The following is a 20677-nucleotide window of genomic DNA, read 5'->3' on the forward strand; positions in this document are numbered from 1 at the left end:
GGCCTACACTGCAGCAAGAGCGGCTCAGCTAAAGGTTAAGAAAATTGTTCCTGTGTTATGGAAGTGCTGGGGCAGCTTGCCTGGGGAATAGGAGCTTCCACCAGGAAAGAGCAGCTGTGCCCTCATGAATGGCAGGCAGCCCCACTTGGGGCACAAGCAGGACTGCCACGAAGCTCTTCTCTCTGCTAGCCCTGGTTTTCTACAACTGATGCTGTGGTCCACAGATTTTCAGAGGCTGTATTAAAACTTGGATAAACTGATGCCAAATGCTTCTGTGCAATTATCAGTCCCTGTGCATTAGTTTAGCTCAGAGGCATGAAAGTGCCACCTGGAGCACTGTGAGCTCAGCAGGTCTGTTTGTTGGACTAATTAACGATTAGTGGCAGGTATTTCTCACTGTTGAAGGTAGATTAGTCCTCATGGGTTGTTTCAGTCAGCAGGAACGTGATGTGCAGTCACAAGTAAAAGCTGTATAGTTTGATGCCCAGCTTAAAATCTTGTCAGGTATTTATTGTGTCAGATAGAGGAAGTGCTTCTAAATATTTCTGATTTTATTGCTTTACATTGAATGCAACAAAAATACCTACTCCGTCTTGGCAGTGCTTTTGCTTAGAACCGATCTAGTGTTGCTTGAGATAAAATCTATCAACACCTGTCATTCTTTTGAGAAACTAAATGGCATTTGATGGAAAGTGTAAGAATGGAATATCCATGGTTTGATGATTGAGCAACTTGTGTGGAACACAGGAGGACCACGTTACATTTTTGTTCTTCCTGTCTTGCCACGCAGCCCCAGTCTGTGCTTCCCCACTTCTGAGTGGGTACCACAGCCACCAGGCATGGGGTCAGCAACTGTAGTCTATTGAATATGATGCATTCATTCACCTTCTGGTCAGAGGTGCATCTCTAAGGAAGTAGATAACGCATCTTAGAATAGTTAACTTACTGATGATGAAAGGATCTGGTGGGAATATGGGAGGCTTAGATTCAAATGATGTCTCAAAAAAAAAAAAAAAAATCAAAAACATTTCCTTCCAGCTTGTTTTCTTTTCCTTCAAACACAACCCCTGTGTTTGAAGTGTTACCTCTAATGTATCTGTGGATGGAAGATTGTTCTGCATTCAGTGCCAGAAAGTTCAATTCACATCTAGAGTGAGAAAAGGGGACACAGTTCTGGGGTAATGGGGAAGCTGGGAAATGCAGGAGAGAAGAAAAGCAGTACAGAAAAGAATAAGATGACAAAGTTTGGAAAATACCCGAGATTTAAGGAGACAGGCAGTGTAGGAAAAGAGGAAAAAAGAAAATGTGAAAGGTGCAGAGACAGGATTTGTCCTGCCTAATGCAGATAGTCCAAACTGTATTTCAAAAGTAAATGCCTTCTGAAATACCTTTCCTACACGATTCAAGGATTTCTGTGCAGTCCACAAGGAGAGGTAGGTGCCCTGAGGACAAAGACCTCCAAGGATCTCCTCCAAAGGCAAAGACACCTAACTCTTTTTGTTAATACAGAGCCCTTACCATTGATCTGTATAATTTGCCCAGTGGGCTCTAACTTCAGGTCAGAGTGCCTGTTACCACCTCTTTAGGCTTCAGCTTGGCATCAGAGGTTGGGTTCACAGGAAGGATGGATTTAGACCTGTACTGACCACATCAAGTCAAGGTCGTGTGCAAATGAGCATTGCTGTAAAAGGCTTTGCACGTTGTAACCAAGTGATGCTGTTGGACGTCAACATGGGGCCAGATCTGTAATCAGGGCAGGAGTTAATGATCTGACCAATGCCAGAATTCAGTTTAGGCTTATGACTTTTATTTAAATCAAGGTGATAAAGCCAAATGATTTAGAGCGATTTCTTAGTAGTCATAATGGTTATTACCAGTAGAAGGAAGAGTATTAATGCTAGAATACCTGACAGCACAGGGAGATGGCTGGGCTGGCAGCCAGCTTGAACCATGTAATGTTCCATAACCACAATATCTAGTGACAACTGATTATTTGCCACTGTTTGCTCAAAAATCCCCGACTTGGGAACATGCATAGAGACCATATCACAACACTATTTTCATTCTGTTTTACTTCATGCTAAAAGATTTAAAAAGCCTGTAACAGCAGCCTCCCTTCAGCAATTAACACAGACCATCATCACAAAGGAGAAAGTTTCAGGAATGCAGAACAGAAAACTTAACACAGAAATCATCTGCGCTTTGTTGTTGCGTTTGTGACTCTCAGTCTCTTTCTAAGTCTTATCTGGAAGCATTTCTTATTTTCTTCAGTCTATCATCTCTTTTTATGTTCTTTTTAATTCATCGTTTAAGTCTGTAATTGCACTGTGAAGCTCTTTGAGGTATGATTTGCATAAGGTATTGCACAAAACTGTACTTTATTAGCTGAGCATACAATCTCTTTAAAAGACCAGAAATAAGAGAACAGTGCAAGCACTATTTAACAGCGAGGCACAGCTCCATCCATGCAATTACAGATGGCAATGGTACACCATAATTTTGTGTAGACATTAACAGAGTACGTGTGGAAAAAATTACCATCTGGAGATAAGGTCAAAAGTAAATGGGCCATTTCAGAAAGCAGGGAAAGAATGCCCAGAACAATGACCAACGCTGCAGTTTGTTAATTGTTTAATGTCATGTTGTAACTAGAACTAAAACTTAGTCTGTTTTTGTATAGAAGGAAATGTATGCGGCATCACTGTGGGCAGCAGTTTCCAGAGTAGGCTCAGGGTCAAGGTTGAATTGGGCTGTTATTTTAGAAATGTGAAGAGCTAAGTATATTCCCCAGCCCTCCACCTACCCCATCAATGCAGCTTTAACAATTTTTATCTCTGTTCCCATATTTTCCCCATGACTGCCATTCTCCAGCTTAGTCATCTTGACATTTACGGCCCTGGGAGTGCTAGCTGGGATGGAGGGTATGCACATGGCAAACGGCCTCAGTTATACACGAGCTAGGAGCTGACATATTTCAAGTTACAAATACACATCGGTGCTTTCCTGGACTGGTGTATTAATGAACTTTCTCTTTTAATAAGCCTTGTACACGCTGACTTATATTTTGTATGATAATTGTTTTTAAATACAGAATTAGAGAAAACAAAAGGGGAAAAAAGGGGCTTCTTTCTCACCAACCTGTATCTGAAGTATGACCAACTCTGCATCCAGGGCTCTCTTCATTGGGAGTGCTTTGAGCCAGAATTTAATCTGTCTCTCTTTCTCAGCCACCTTCATCTTCAGAAAACTGATTTTTTCATCCATAGCTTGCATCTCAATATCTCCTTTTCTACACAAAAACTCTTGTACATTTATTTTTTCATATAAAATACATATTTCTTCTTCTCGACTTCTAAGCAGAAGGCCACTGCAGTAAGCCCAAAAGGAAAAGGTAGGTTTTTTTTAAATTTTGGTTGATATTCCTTGTATTTCATTCAAGAACATAAAAGGCAAATTTAAAAAATGATAGCAATAATCTGGGAAATATAGCAAGATTTCACAGATGCTATTTTAATATCACCATAGCATCTTAAAAAGAGAACAGAATTACAAGCTGAAAATCAGAGAACACATCTACCAAGATTGCTTTGGTCCTTCATACCATTGCTACAAGCTTTTTTTGCCCTCTACAGCATTCATTTGGAAAGTGGAGTAATGTGACTGGAAAGCTTTTCTCTACACTTCCATATGAGAGTGGTGTACAAAGCACAGAGAGCAGAGGCTACAAGCTCTCAAGGCATTCCGCAGACAAGGTACTGTGCTGTCCTGTAAGAGTTCTGAAGAACGAATGGCTCCGGCAGTGGAGAACCAGCACACACATCCAAGACACACAGCAGCACAGGCGTCGCGGGCTGCTTGCGAGGCACCGCAGTGAAGGTGTCTTTGGTATTCTTGGTTAGACTTGCTCAGAAATCGAAAGGTATCGCTTCATGAATTTCTGAATGACCCACTTTATTGCATCACATCTACACACGTACCTCTCGTTTTGTTCCTCAATGGCTCTTTTGTACTTTTTGTGCAGCTGCGCAATTTCCTCTTCAATGTGGATAACAATATTGGCAAGTCTGTCAAGATCCAAAACCTGTTGCTTTTTCTTTTCGTTCATTTCATACATGACTTGCATGACTTTGGAGCAATCGTTTTTGAGACTCTCTTTAATTGCTACGTTATTTTTATTCTTCATGTGTTGTTTCTGCAGTTCTCTTTAAGGTAACAGAAAAGTAGGAAAGCTTTGAGTCCTTTCAATTTGAAAGCAATTGCAGCACAAAAAAGCAGAGCTTAAACTAATTGCTCAATTGCACAAAGAATCTTCTATGTCACCCTGCTTCAAGGAAGTGTGACAAGAGGTAGAATCCTTTTCTGAGAATCGCCTCTGTGTGAGCTCTTTCCAACTTGAGCAGATCTGGACTATGGCCCAGTGAAATGCTGGAGCCTGCACCACAGCTCTTCTGCCCTGGGAAAAAACTTAAAGAGTAGAAGTGTGGACTGCAAGTTCTTAATGTGCAGTAAGCCTGTCCTTCTCCTCATTTACAGTTCGATATTTAAATAACACGGTTGTGACTCTGAGGTCTCCAAGCTTATAATACACTGTATCCCAACATTCACACGAGATGGAATGTTATCAATCCTCCTATCTGAAAGATGTGGGAAAAACATCATAACAAAAGATTAGAGATAAATCACAACCATGCATGAAATTGAAGAAAAGGCATTGTTTCTGGAGACTGCCAGCCACTGGATGACGGTGCCTTTGCTCAGAAGACAGCTTCTTGTTGCCATGTGGAGCATTGCTTTGGTAACAACAGGGATTCAGACTTATTGCACTTAAACTGCACTAAGTGTCACTTCTGGACTGAGGCTGCTTTGTGTACACTGGGAAGATATTTGTTAACGTACAAAACAGGTAGTGAAAGAAGAAGCACTGTCTCCTATTAAAATATAGAACAGCAGATGAAATGCCCTTCCTCTCATTCTCGGTTCCGTCATGTAGCTGCTGAATTACTCTGTGCAAAGCTGTGAGATTCTTTCTGGTTCATTTCTGCTTTTGTAAATCAACTTCCAGATTGACAGTATTGGAGAAATGCAGTGAATTATTTAATAGAATATGAAAAAAACTATATTTTTGGACTGATACTCTGTCTTCTAAATTGAGTAGCTTGCAGTTAAGTCAGGGATACCATGATGGATTTTTATCCTTCTTTCTCCTCTTCCTCTCACAAGTAGTTTATTGGGAAGGCCTAAAAAATTTTAGCACAAAACATCAGCTTGCATATGTCATCAGAATCCCTTCAGTCCACGAAGTGCCACTTCTTTTCATCTTGCTCCAGCATGGCTTTGAAGTCAAGGAACATGGAGATTAACTACATATATAGATTGAATTTATCCTGAATGCATTCTTAGGCATGGCTGTGCAATTTTTTTTTTGATGCCAGAAAACAAAGTTTTGGGCAAAATGAATTATTTCTAAACTTAGTTTTGGCTGTGCTGTTTTGCTTACAGAATTGACCCTTTCCCAGCTCCCTGCTTTCCTGGCTACTGATTTCAGAGACGCTGTCACTGTCTGTATAGCACCAAGCAGAAAATCACCACTTGGATGACAAAAAGATGGCAAAAAGACATCTCCACCAAGCAATGACTGACGAAAAAACAGAATCACACACACCAGCTGCTCCTCCTCAGCTGTCAGTGTAAGCTTTCATTTTGATCAGGCTTGCCTAGAAGTTGAAGCCATATTTTGTTTGATCTGAAATATTACCCAATTGACTACAGTTTGAGTTTGAAACAAGAAGCTCACTTCTAATTTAATAATTAATTGGCCATATTACTAGCTAGTGACTCATTTACTGGTACCATCCAGTCTATTGTGAATTGTGTATGGACCTCCTTTTGCCAAAGGATGAGCACAACAGAATTGTTCATACTCATATGCTAGAGGCTTGAGAACAGTTAGACGAAGAAAGTATAAATGCAGTCTTTCACTTGAAAGGATAGGAAAATGAGAAAGAAGGCAGACAAACTTCAAAAAGGTTTCCTTCCCATGCAGTAATGACAAAACTAATTGTAAATTGTTAGGATTGGAGCAGATTCTGTAAGGGTGTTGCAATATTTCTTTGTTTGGATTAGGGTAATAACTGAGAATAGGATTCTTTCTAAGAAACATTTTCCATTTCTACATCTGTGATTTACAGCTTATTTAAAACTCACCTTTCTTGGGTTATAAGAGTATTCCTTAAAGTTTCTCTTTCACTTGCTTTTACTTTTATCCGGTCTTTAATTTCAGTTGTTTTCTGCTGAGCAACATGCACCAAATGTATACATTTATTCCTTTCACTTTGGATTATATCACACATTTTAGCAACTCCTTGGAGTCTGAGGAGAAGTGTGAAAGAAATAATTTTTATAAGTTTAGGCATACATTATCTGGATAAAAATTACTTTGTCTAGTGTGTAATTGTTTTCTTACTCTTTCTGGACTCTTCTTTTCCTCTTCTTATAGTGTTCTATTTCAAGATCCTTTCTTTTTATTTCTTTAATAATATTTTGAAGTTGCATCTGAAATTTAAATAGAATTCAGTAAGTGCTTTAGATTTTTCAAAAAGAAACAGAGCAGCTCTCCTAGATGAGGAAAATATGGGCAGAATTCTTCCAAGAATTTGTTTTGATTACAGTGAAATGCCTTTATTGTAATAACACTAAGCAACCCAGTCTCTCTATGTATACTATAAGTCTTACAATGACTGCTAAAAATGTAGATAATTTATTTCATGCTCATTTTGAAATGAATGATCCCTGCTACCTGTAGTTCTACTGTTTTTATTAAACAGCCTCCAGTTCCATCTCAGTGTAGTTGTGCATATGCACTGTTGAAGTTTTACCTTGAATTTATGATACACTTTTTTAAAAGAAAAATTCTTTCTTTACTTTTCTGCCTTCTCAGTAGTCACTGGTGATTGAGTAGCATGGCACACTTACATTCCATAAGGGCTCTGCACATCTGATTTCAGTTCTGTTCAGTCCTTACTAGTTTGTGTCCTTAACATTCAGTGGACAGACCTTCTCTCACCCACTGATATCAAGAGGATGATATAGGTATTAGAAAAAGCTGGTGGATGTCTGGTTGCAGTTCTGAACAGGAGTGTTTACTAGCAAAATTATATTCTTAATGATTTGGTCCATTTATGGACTTATTTTTATTCAATTTGCAAAGCCTGAACTGCTCCTTTGACTCTATTTCTTTAGACAGTCAGAAATTCACAATGTGCTGTAAGGATAGCCTACCCGATTTATTTTAATATGGACATACACTGTGGAAGTGTAAACAGTTTGTTCCTGGTATTTAGCCAGAAGAATGGGGGATTTTTCCCTCTTCCTTCAAATTAATAGAATGATTTGCATATGGAAGTGTATCGGGAAAATAAGAACTGGTGTCTCTCCTTGGAGTGAATAGTAGTTCTGGGTATCTTCTGATGTCCATACATTTGCAAAACAAAACAACCTTCTTGTACTTCCAAGGATCTCAGCTGGGGCTATCTGCTTTTCTGCCTCTTCCGTAATTGTTCATTTTATTCTGTAGCCTTGAAAGAAAACATCCTTTCAAACACCTTATTTCAACTGTAGCACGATATTTTAGTGCACTGTTGTACTGCACCATAAATTGCTACCAACTAACAGAGTACTATGAGCTGCCTGTGTTAATCATGGAATCCTTAGAGTTGGAAGGAACCTTTAAATGTCATCTGGTCCAACTCCCCTGCAATGAACAGGGATAGTTGCGATGATCATTTCCAATGGAACTTCAAGGTAAAGTGGGAAATGAGAGCCTATAAGGTTTTTCTCATTAGTGATTTAATTTCTTCATATAGCAGCTTTTGCTTTAGAGCAGACCTTCAATTATATGAGATATTTTGATACCTGGACTTTCTGAACTTCCCTTGATTTCTGTTCCTTCTCTTCAACTTTCAGCCAAGTCAGCTGTGCAAGTCTGGATAACTCACTGCGGCATCTTTCCTGCTCCTTGAACAGCCGGCCTTCTTCAGCAATACATTCCTCTAACATGCGGGCATCCATACCTGATACCAGCTCCTGAGGAAATCAAAGTCAGTTCCTTATGCCCTGATGTATTACCAGTGTTTGAAACACTTTGGGTTTATTTACAAAGCATACCATACATGGATTTAAAAATAAATGAATAACAAAACTGACTTAAAAGTACCATCTGAAGCACCACGCACAATCCTGTGGTAACATCAAAATATTTCAGCACTTACAAAGTTTCTGTTCCTCCATCCAGCAGCACTTCCAGCTGCTGAATATAAAAGCAAAGAATCAGGGCATGCAGTAAACTGTGCTGCAAAAGGCTTGGAAAACACCTTCTATGCTAAGAATCTCAAAGAGCTTTGTCTCCTTAAAGCAAGATAACTGTATAACGAGATTGGATTTTTTTTTTGTAGCTGTACAGTGAACAGAAGTTTGATAACAAACTCCTCAAATCAAAGGTCAAACACTTAAAAAATAGAGTGACTGAAAGCTGAAACTAGTCAAATTCTGATGACAGTAACCAGACATTTTTAACATGGATTAACCCTTGACACAATTTGGCAGAAACTGGTCCTTTCTCTCCCAGTGTAATTTTGAAATCAAGATTTGGACTTTCCCTAAGTCTTTGCTGTAGTTCAAAGGAGAGTTTATTCAGGGAACTTCTATGATCTGTATTGTACTGGTGATCAGTTCAAATATCCAGAACGGTTCCTTGTGTAACCTTCAAATCAGCTTATTTCAGGATGAGGTGAATGGATGAATTTCTGAGCTCTGCCAGCTATGGCAGACCATTAAGGACACGAACAGTGACATGTATGTACCTATGCATATCCAAACACAAGCTGAATCTCACCTGACAATTCTAATGACTTCAAAGACAGCACAAAAGAAAATGTATATGAGAATAAGATAAGAGAATATGAACTTAGGAAGAAAGTATGTCTAAAATTTACTGCTTATTATAAAGTCATCCAGAAAGTGGCAAGTAGTAATACTCTTGTGAATGAGACATCTGCATTTCCAGCACATTTGACCCCGGTGAATATTGACAGACATCCACACATCTAGAGGAAGATGTCTGCACCTGTGGCAGGGAACTGTAACTAGAGGATCGTCCAGGTCCCTTCCATACAGATCAGTCAGAAACTATCGCCATTAAAAAAAAAATTAAAAAATGGTTCCTTTATTCTCATGACAGAAAACCAATCATTACAGGGAATTAATATGAGAATGAAGAACTCATCACCTGTTTAGCTAAACATCTCTTTTTCATTTCAATTTCCTTCTGCAGTTCTCGTCTTCTTTCTAGTAATACTCCATTAATTTTAGGGATAGCTTCTGCCTGCAAAAATAAATCAGGCATTCTCAATGATGGCAACAAGAGGTGTGAAAAATGCAGAAAATCTATTTCAATTACTTATACACATGATGAAATTATTATTTTTCTGTCTTGTTGCAACTCTTAATCCAAGAGTTACTGGTGGCTGAGCAGAATTCCTCAACACCATGCCCAAGTTTCTGAAGGTTTTCTTAAACGTTACAAAGCCCAGTTTAAGTGATGGAATGTATAAGTGTTACGTTATTGGTTTAAATTGTGAAGGATTTTCCTGTTTCTCCCTGAGGCTCCAGGAAGTCCAAGCAAACAGCATAGCTATGTACAACTTTTTCTTGTACATTATGGGAGAACCTGTTTATTCAGCCAGATTTTAGAAAGAAATGCGAGAAGGAAGAAATTACTTTCTGATTAAATCTGAACAATCCAACTAAAACCATTTGTGTGATAGATCTTGTGAGGCACCAGGTTTTTTTGGCCTCACAGCACTCTGGCATTCACTTGCACTTAAATAAAGGATAACATGGCATGGTAAAGGTCAAGCTCTGAGGTTATTTGCTATTTGATTCCAGCTCTGGGACAGGTCAGATCTGACTTAGATTTGCTAAAAGGTCAACATAATCCATGCTAAACAAATTGCTTTCGCTCTCATGGAGGGAGTGAACACAGCATTTCTGCAGTGTACATCAGTTACCACTTCTGCTGTGCTATTACCACTTCTGCTGTGCACTTTTGGCTGTGGCGGATGCGGACACACATTTCCAAAATGGGATTCTAAAGGTGCCATCAGGCTCCTGTGTCTGGAAGCAGAAAGCTCCTACCAACATCTTTCATCCATTAAAGGCTTCTGTTGGCATCAGACAAGACTCAAGTTTGGCGCTTTTGGCAGGAGACCAGGCCAGGGAGAGGAGCAGCAGCCCTGCCCGGGGCTGGAGGCAGCCAGGGCCGCCAGTTCTCTTTCACACAGAATGTCACTTTAGCAATAGCTGACCTTTCACAACTTACTGAGAAGAAAAAAAGTTGAAGGAAGTGTTCATGTGATTTCCTTATTCTACAAACCAATTGCTCTGCACTCAGCACATCGCTTAAACTAGGAGAAATCTGGGGAAGCATGTTGATGGACTGCTGCCTCTGCAATCACACTGTTATATTAGCTATTATTTCTGGTGAGTTTTTTGCTTGGAATCACCTTGAATATTAAAATACGTCAACTTTTGTGCTCCCAAATCTTTCAAATGAAAATCATCTCAAGATAGCAAATGAAACCAGAATTGAGCTTGAACTGCAGTTCTCACTCCAGTACTGCATGTGAGCTGACTGTGCTGCAGGGCAGAGGTGATTTCACATTTTCTCATCTAAAAGAGCCAAGAATGCAATCAGAGAAAACACAGACAATGGGACAGATGAGCTGAAACGACTGTACTGTCCTGGCCTGTTCACGTTGTCACACAGCAGCATCCTGCAGCTTCTGGAGAATGATTCTACTCTGAGCTCCACCTTTATCTCTGCTGGCATTCCCTCTCCCGCACACCTCGTGGTGCTGCAACTTGCAACACAAATTCAAGCCTGCAGTATAACCCGGTGTTAGCACTGAGGGAATCCCCTGCAATGCAACTAAACCTGTATGGTTCCATTGCAGGTCTCTGGCCCTTTCACACAGTGTAAAGGGGTTGGGTTGGGATCTCACCCAGCTCAGTGAACTTTAACCACATCTCTATCAGTGAATGATGGGGCTTGGTTTTAATATCGCATGACTTTGAACAATTGTGATCCTCCCTCCAGAATTCTTTCTTCAATAGCAACACAGGACAACATTCAGCTTCCCAGATTCTCTGAGCTGATACCAATAGAAACGCAGCATGATCTTTAAGATCCAAGTCTGGAATATGTGCATCCCTTTAACCAATAGCTCAGGAAATTCGGGTTAAAAGTTTAGGTGTGGTTATATAGAGCTTTTCCTCTTCCCAAGTGTGCTACCAGGTAATTAATGCACGTGTGAATTCAGGAGAAAATGTCATCTTCATGTATAGAAGAAGACATTAAAAAAAAAGTCTGATTGACAAAGATTAAATATTACTGAGTAATGTTTAGAGTTGGAAAAAATAGCAAAGCCAAGTATACGTGGGTTCTGATACCATAAAGTTACGTAAAGAATTTTATAGTGATGCAACAAAGAGTTCCTTTTTCTGCTTAGAAGGACCAAGAAAAATGGTGCTGACACAATGTCGTGTTAAGAAACATCAACTCCTTGTACTTCCAAATCAGATAATTGATATATTATTATCCTGCAAAAAAAAATACCGACTAAGCATGGGGAATTTTATGAGTGACTTACAGTCTAGAAAGAAATGTAAGAAAAAAGCTGAAGAAAAAGGGATTAGAAGAACCAGTAATGAGAGGAAGTTATTGGGAAAAAGCAGACAAAATAATGTTTTAAGAAAGAATGGGAAGAAGAAAAGAAAGGAAATGCTTCAAGTAGACAAGCAAGCTAAAACTGCTCTTTAATAGCAAGGTAATAGAAGGCACAAAAGATAGAGTACATCGGTATGAGAAGAGTAATGGGTGATACACTAAAACAAGGAGGAAGCTGAGAAAAGAGAAAGTTCAGTGGAAATGAATGAAACATAAGGAAATATATATATATATATATTTTTACCAGACTATATAGAGTGCTGATTTCCTGCCCCCAGAATAATGTTAAACACATCATAAATTATTTGCAGCAATGTTCAAGCAATCTTCAAACTTAATGAAGATGATCTTTGTTATCTGATGTGAAACCCAGGACCTGGGTAATATGTGGCTATGTGGCCTTATTTGCCTGATACAAACTTCTTTGATGCCAGCAAGCAAGCTACTACGCTACTGCACATAGAAAATGATACAGTGCCTCAAAGGAGGACATAGGACACAGAGCCAATATAATCAGTGCCAGCTCTGATTAGGATGCTCATTTAATTACTGTTTCTTAATAAGAGCCCCAGTATGGGTTCACACAGTATTCTCACTACAGCTACAGAAACTGAGAGCATCCTTAGTCAGTAGCTGTGGCACTCTTAACACTTCTCTGTGCATAAGACTTAGAAAAGTCTTATCCTACTCCCTCTGTTAGGATCAGTCCAAATATATTGTACATGAATTTTCTGCAAGAAAGTTTGGAATTCTTATGATCAATGTGTTCATACAGACCTCTAATTTCAATGTTTTGTGCTGTGACTTGTCTTGTTCCAAGGACTCATAAATCGTGTTCAGCTGTAGCTCCATCTTTTTCAGATTTCTCAGTTCTTTATCTTTCTCTACTTGCATGTGAATGAGAGTTTCCCGTTGTTGCTTTTTCTCAAGGATTTGTTCCTTTAATGCATGGTTCAGAGAGTCTCTATAGAGATAAACAGAGAATTTCAGAGACAGGTAATTTGAGCAAGACGTGTTTGCATCAGGCACAATCATTTTAATGGGGTTTGAGTACAAAGTAATTATCTCCAAGCAGGAAGACAAAATCATGATGTACTGCCACAAGTCACCTTACAATTAGCCGTTAACAATTTTATAACTTTAGGAAATGATAATATTCCTAATTATGTCAGTGAGGTCTCACAACCTGTTCTAAATCTGCTACAAGTCTGTAGAAGATGAATTATTATAGGAAGAAGACATGGTTTTTTAGTATGTTTACATGGTCATGACCCTCGAATATTTCAATTCACAGTGCCGCTATCCTTTAACATAAAACTTCAAAGGCAAAAGCATTTGTGCTGAGAATATGACCATGATTATACCTGTACTTTGTCCTCAGGAGTCAGTTGAAGCTTATGACTGACCTAACAGCTTATTTTAGTTTACCAAGTACATATAAGATCAAAATTTCAAAGAGAATATGAAAGCTATGAGTGGCCAATTCCCATTGAAATTATGGAGTATGGGGCAGAAATCTACGAGTCTCATCTGAAAATGAAACAGCTGAGCTTTTTTTGCTTAGTTTGCTTTCTGTGGGCTACACAGAGAAAAAGATATTGTCACTGCAGGGAGAACCATTTTCCCTTCCAGAGCAAAATGCAGAGCTTTACTCTCGCAGGATTTTATCAAACATTTCTACTTCTTGATGTTCTTTTCTGAGCCAGATCCCAGAGACCAGCAGTTTATAGAAACATTCCTGAAGACAAAACCAACTCTGGTATTTCTGCTCCGTCATGGTTTCCACATAGAACTTGAAAACATAAGCAAAGCAATACAAAAAGAGATGTTTCAGAACAAAGTGCTCCCTCACTCTACACAGCTTACATCTAGTGTTCTTACCTCTCTACCAGGATCATCAGTTCCTTTTCTCTGCCAATTTCTAGCAATCTTATCAAAGCAGCACATTCTTGTTCTTTGCTCTCCTGCAAAGCTCTTTTTCCATCCAATTCCTTCATTACATCTTCTCTTTCTTGCAAGATATTTTCTGTCCCTTTGTCAATATCTTTCAGGGCACAGTTTAACTCCTGCATTTGGCTATTAAGGTCTTCATTTTGATTCTCTGCATCGCTGTGGATATGTGTTAACAAAAGAGTAGAGGTTGACATTGCTACATATGTATTTAAATGACAAAATTTAGGTTGTCAGTGTTCACAGGAGCACAAAATTATTTCAAAGCCACAGCTATCTGCTCGAAATGTACAATAGCAAGCTACTAATCTTCACATTGCAAGACAGTTCTGCATCAAACTACAAATGATCATGGGGATCTTAGCACCAGGACAGTGTTAAAAAATGGTAACGGAGCTCTGTCAGCATCACTGGATCCAGGGTTGTGATGCTTCCAGCCGTCATTCCAAGGCTGGAAGCTCAGAGTTTGTGTCTGTGACCTGTCTCAGGCAGAAGGACTCATTTAAATACTCCATTAATAATCTACTAAGTGCACTCACTCTTTAAAACTGCTTCTCTGTACCACAATAGGGAAAAATTCTTGTACGTACAATAGCAGAGTCACATTAAACATTAAGCAGAGTTTTGAGGAGAAAATAAAACTATCACATAAATTTTAAAATTGAGAAATTTAACATAGTCAACCACCAACTTTATTTCTGACAGGGACTGCAGGCAGGCAACACAAAACTCTCTGTGTATCCCTGTGTGCTAGCAGGGCATACGTGCTCTGTTCAGCTGGATGGGCACTTAGCTTCCAGCAGCTGGGAGCAACCAGGCTGACACTGCAGGTACCAGATAGATTTTACACATGCAGAAAGCAGCACATTATGCTCTGATGGAGGACAAAACAGCCACGAAAACAGAGAAAAAAAGGCTGCTGACTGGCTGGCTTTCCCAGCTGAAATATTTGACAGAGTTCACACTGGGAGCTTATAGTAAACAGCCTCTGCCTGACAAACCGCTGTGTACGCATGGAGGGAAAATGCTTGTTTCCTTGGGTCAGACCTCCACCTGCGTGAAAACTGCTGCAGTTTCCCTGAGGCCAATGTAAATAAACTTATTTGCACTCACTGAGATCTACAACATATAAAACAGGCTAATTGCTGTGTTACACACTACACATAACAGCTTAACTTATTAACCATTGAAAATCTACTAAGCAGATCTGATATATATTAATTACTGTAGTGCAGTAAGATGGTTAAATAATTATCAGCTTTGTTCTCTATTTTTTTTGCGTGCTTAAATTATATACAAATATAGAATAGTTTTGGTTGAATAGACCTTAAAGATTATCTTATTCCAGTCCCCTGACATGGACAGGGACATCTTCCAATAGATGAAAGTATTTAAATGGAAAGTATTTCACTGCATGAACAACATTTTTTAGAAGGGTGCATTGATTTTGAGTGAATTATCAACACTGTTTTTAATGATGATCCTAATTTCAATCAACAGCTACTCTCTAATGCCTGTGTAACAAATGGATGAAAACAAGGAATACATACATACATATATTTATTTTATTTACTAAAAGCGTACGTTTTTTTCTGATTTATCTTCTCAGCTTCCTTTCTAAGTTGCACTGGAACACCAAGGATCTTAACTAATTCATCCTAGCAACAAAAGACAAAGGTTAGGTTCATAGCCTCACAATCTTGGGTGATTTAACAGAATTAATACTCATATAGAACTGCTGTGAAACTTGGCAAGAAACCTATTTTCAAATTATTTGAGCTTATCTCAGGGAACTGTAGCTGCTGCTTTTGAACATAATTACTGTTATTTACTATGTCATTATGTCTGAAAAACAAGATTCCCACTTGGATGCAATTAATATGCCTGCATATGTCATCTGTATCATGAAAAGGAAAGCTGCAAAGACCTGGGTGCATTTTTTAAAATTCTCTGGACAAATCTGTACTAGGTTGGATGTGTTAGAGGAGCCTTACATTAACACAACATAGCAAACACGACATTTTGCAAAGCACTTTTACTCAAAACCATGACTTCTATTATTTCCTATAGGAATAACAGTGAATATGGGACAGCAATATATCTCATGCTTATTGGAAAATGATAAAATCCATACTGTAATGCCATTAAATGAGTTGGAATGACAAGCAACATCCTCTGCATCCTTAGACTGCACTGTAGATTCACTGCGTCCTTAGCCAAGAGCAGGCACCCACACACACATACATGCATAAACACAAAGATATGTGCATAATTAATTCTGTGTTACTTTTAAACCGTCCTGGACCTCCAGAAGCTTTTCCACTTCTTTCTTATCTATTATCATCAGCTTCTGCTTGGATAAAATGTCTTCTTTCATTGCGTTAACTTCTGCTTTCCTTTGGATTACTTCTTTGAGGAGCTCATCACAATCTTCTTTCATTTTTTTAATTTTCTTATCTGCTTCCTTTAAAAATGAAGTAGGAGATGAGATCCCTTTACATTGTTTGATGTTTCAGATATTACAGAATTTACTGACACTGAATGATGCTAACATTTTTTACAAGGTATAAAATATGATCTTTTCTTCTACTGATAATTAGCAGAATTTTATTTCCAACAAATATGCATGTGTTCATCAGAATTTGACTGCAAAAGTATTTTGCATACTCACGTCCTACAACTTGTAGCTATCTTTACCCATTTGCTGCATACTGTAAAAAAATACTGAGTAAACTTAGGAATATCCAGATCTTTTATCAATCAAATAAGCACTGCTTCGCCTACAGTCATCAGACCTGAATTATTTGCTATCATCTCTCCTATAAAATCAGCTATCTATCTTTCTATGTAAGCTAAAGACCTTTACAGCCATGCACTGTGAAAATATTTTCAGAGATGTTTTGGTATATTAGCAGACAGAACAGAAAACATGTCTTTTCTCACATTTCATACTTACACCTTGCTTTGGAATTCTTTCATATTCTTTTTCCAGAAGTCCTTTCTCTTCTTGCAAACTGTAGGAGAATCAAAGCAGAGCTAGATGTATTAGTAATACGTCAAACAAGGAACAAGTACTGAAGCCTCTGTTCTGCTCCACCAACACATATGGTGAGCTATCATCAGGGACAGCTTAAGGGTGTTCAGATGTAAACAGAGATTGCTCTCTGCTAAAAGATAGGTCATACTCAAGCAGCATTTTTTCTAGTTCACATATCTAACCATTTGATCGGGACTTTCTTAGTCTTACCACCTCCTGTACGGTTGCTTTTGTTCCTCCTTCACCCCTGTGGTAACACTAACAAAGTTAGAGAATCAGAACCATGCTACACACTTCAACACACTTCACAGCACTTCAACATAGAGCTGAGGAAAAGGAAAGAGTAGGTGTGGAAAGTATATCCACAAAGAGATCATATGTCAATGAAAGAGCACTTGGGGGTGTGAAACTTTCTTTCTTTGATTGTTCACATTCACATTGTAAACAGCTGAAAGTAAAGTTCCTCAAATCTAAAATGGGCTCCTGTGACAAAATACTCCTGAAAAGTGACCAGGGACATAGGCTAAGGCAATGGGACATAGTAGCAAACTATACTGAAGAGCCAAGGTGACCACAGAATCATAGAACGGCCTGGGTTGAAAAGGGCCTTAAAGATCATCTATGTCCAACACCATTGCAATTTCATGTCTGGCATCAGAGACAGATGATGGAGAGCAGAAGGAGGAAAGGAAATATAGGAGAGCTCTGGGTGTGTTTTCAGCCATGTTGCCCTGAGAAAGTTGAAGAAGTGACAACAAAAAATGGAGCTGAGTGAGCAAGCATGTTAGACTTAAAACAGGAGCTCCTTGATGGCAGATAGGTAAAAACTGCCAAATATCACAAACTAGCCTTGGAATTAGTGAGGGAATACATCAGTACAACCCCAGTGCATGCAATGAACAACAACCTAAATGAGGTATATGGTCTACAGCAGCTTGCATGTTAGCACAACCAAATTGAGCGTTAGTCATTGTAGCACTGGTGGGGGAATTAGTAAGCAGGTTCTCTCAATACAATTAATATTTGTGATGACACTTTTTGAGTCTCAAGCTATAAATGAGTAATGATTACAACTAAGGAGCAGGTGAAACAAAATTATTTGTCCCAGATATACAAAAGAATCAACTTCAAACAATAAATCTGTGTTGTGTTTCTCCAACATGAGGATGTGCTGGTCAGTTCACCTGGAGCCTCAGGGTTGTCTGCAAGAATCTGCTATCCCACTCTTTAAATAAAGGGAGAATTAACAGAGGCAGACAGGCTTTCATGAAAAAGTTGTGTCACTCGAAGGTGTAAATTGTGGCAAGAGAACCCTGGAGCAGCCTTGACTGTGCAGAACAGGTCTTCTGAATGTGGGTCACACCGAAGAGAAGCCACCCATCAGTATTTCTTCAACACCTTCCAGGGGCAGCTTCAGTCTTTGCAAGGCAGTGGTTCGCTTTTTGGGTGGTAGCAATGGTGGGGAGAGATCAGCTGACTGGTGGCCTGGAGAATCCTTTGGATCTCTTGGTCACTTCTTTATTAGTGGTTTTTGTTGTTGTTGTTGTTTGTTTGTTTGTTGTTGTTTTTCCCAGTAACTGGTTTCTTATGTTTTGTGGTTTTTTTCTTCAAACAAAAGGAGCAAAACTTCTATGCGTAAGCCCCAGATAAAGACTTTTCAATCAGTCAAAGGAATAAAACAGTTAAAAGAGAACTGAGCTGGCAGTGTTGCAATTCAAATGTTCGTGAAGAACAAGGTCTGACTCAGATGAAGAGCAAAGAGGAAATAAAGACACAGAGTAGAGCTTTTTATTTACAGTACATACGTATATTTGTTTGCGCAGAGTGCAATAATACCTCCATGGGAACTGCTGTGTCTGAAAACTGATCTGAATGCCAGAGAGAATGAGTATAGGAAAAGTTTTTCAAAGAAAAACAAATAATTTTAGATCAACCGTCCCCCCCAAAATGATGAAAATATTTATAAAGGAAAGTTCCATTTCAAAATTGAGAAACTGCACAGAACAAGATCGCAGACAGACACGGGCATATCTTGCACTGTACAGTGCAAGTATAAGTGAGCAGACAGAAACATCAGGTGGTTTCTTTGCTGAAGTTGGTTCAGGAGTTACTGCTTTTATGTCCTGGTTATAGACAACAAGGGATCAAACTGTGATGAAAATTGAGCTACTTTGATTTGGTGATAGAATATATTTGTTCCCGTGTACTATGCCTCTGAACTACAGCTGAGACCTACGTTGAAATGCTGTGCTGGTCAAACTCAATATTTCCACCTACTGACAGGTTTTCTGAGTGTATTAATAAGTTAACAGTGACAATTTGTATTCCCAGCATGTGTGGGCAGGATTCCTAGCAGGACTCCTTGGGACTGGCATAATCACACTAATTGTAATGAATGTTCACTCTGCACAAATACCCACAACTGTCTGACTGCCACAGTACCTGATTAAATAAGTCCTGCTCAAATGGATTAAAGACGTACTGCAGTGGTCATCATCAGTCTGCACTGTGCCCTCTTTTATATTGTGCCAGACAATCAAAAGAACAATCAAAAAAATTAGGAGGAGAACACAGTTGACACTGTTTTTCTTTTGTCACATTCCTCACTCATGAGGACAGATTCCTGTGGAGCCATTCCAACCTCACAACAAAGACTCTGCCATCCATCAAAAGTAAAATGATTTGAACACCTCATTTTCTGTGACATAAACAAGGGCAACAGGACACTGCAAGCACCAAGTGAAGTTGCCAGAGGAGCTGGCATGCTGACTTCTATTACACAGAAAACAGTGAAGGGATAAAAAGAAAATGGGGGCAGAAGGAAGAGGTGAAAGACAGGGTAAAAAGAATAGAAAAATGAAGAAGGGAAATACTATTTTTGAATGTAATAATTTCAAAAAATGTGAACATTTAAAGAATTTATTACATTAGTTTTACATACTTAACATTCACTTTTGCAGATTGCTTTTTTTCATTTTGTTTTGCTAAAATTTGTATTTTCTCCCTGACACTGTTAGTTTTTTGGCAAAACATTATTTTAGTTTCTGAAAATTGTTTCCATTGGATGCCCTTTCGAAAAACTGCCTTTAAAAATTGCATTTCAAGTTTAAAATGAATGTTTCAAATCTGGACTTAAGTTAGGTGCTAAAACAAAACCCTTTCTGTGCATTCAGTGAGTGCTATTGGTGTGATTTATCTTACCCTCGTGAGGATATGGTTTCATGAATTGTTATGACTCAGTTTAATAGATTACCACCAGTAAATATTGAGCATCTCGAAGCTCCAGGTTTCTCCTCAGCTCTTGGCCACAGAACCCTCAAGGCAGCTCCAGGGTTCCTAAGAAACTACTCTGTGAGCCAACATAAGTCATTAAAACAGCTAAAAATCACCAAATCAGACTTTTTACTTCTTTTTCTCTTTTAGTGAGTTGAAGAGTTGAAGTGACTTATGGGTGTGGACTAGGGCAATGGAAAGGGAGAGGAGCATACATCTGGGAGCAGGAAAGGAGTGTTTGTGAGTGTTTCTTACCTTCTACTTATCTTTGTGAAGCTCAATAGCAGAATCATGCATTTAAAGCTATCACGGATGCAGATGTAATGAGTTAAAAAAAAAAAAAAGCATGTGGAAAATTGGACCATTAATGAAAATGCATTCCAGACTTTTCCCTCAGAGATGTCTACAGCTGCAAACTGCTGCAGAAATAAAATAAAATTGTCAGAGAGATTAAGAAATGCAGTGGTAGTTGTCAACAGAGGTTCATTTCAGTTCCTCCGCAAGCAAAAGAACATTCTCAACGCCATGAATCCCAACACACAAGGAAGTGAACTTCTTCAACTGCTCTTACACATAGTTGGGACTGCTGAGGTACCATAGAAAGTGCTCAGCACTTCACAACTACAAACCTCCCA

At 38.8% G+C, this 20677-nt stretch overlaps 1 protein-coding gene across 1 annotated transcript in view; it reads right to left on the bottom strand.

Annotated features, from left to right (window-relative positions):
* Nucleotides 1–20677, bottom strand: part of CCDC146 (coiled-coil domain containing 146) — a 71385-nt gene that overhangs the window by 7861 nt on the left and 42847 nt on the right. The window contains exons 6-16 of the mRNA XM_048933152.1: nt 16689–16746; nt 16020–16196; nt 15317–15390; nt 13664–13891; nt 12560–12746; nt 9284–9379; nt 7912–8082; nt 6464–6552; nt 6205–6369; nt 3978–4202; nt 3139–3367 (exon numbers count right to left, since the gene is read on the bottom strand). Coding sequence (XP_048789109.1) covers nt 3139–3367; nt 3978–4202; nt 6205–6369; nt 6464–6552; nt 7912–8082; nt 9284–9379; nt 12560–12746; nt 13664–13891; nt 15317–15390; nt 16020–16196; nt 16689–16746 — 1699 coding nt within the window. The remainder of the gene's footprint in view (nt 1–3138; nt 3368–3977; nt 4203–6204; nt 6370–6463; nt 6553–7911; nt 8083–9283; nt 9380–12559; nt 12747–13663; nt 13892–15316; nt 15391–16019; nt 16197–16688; nt 16747–20677) is intronic.

This window comes from Lagopus muta, chromosome 1, assembly GCF_023343835.1.
Source record: "Lagopus muta isolate bLagMut1 chromosome 1, bLagMut1 primary, whole genome shotgun sequence".
In the NCBI taxonomy this organism is placed as follows: Eukaryota; Metazoa; Chordata; class Aves; order Galliformes; family Phasianidae; genus Lagopus; species Lagopus muta.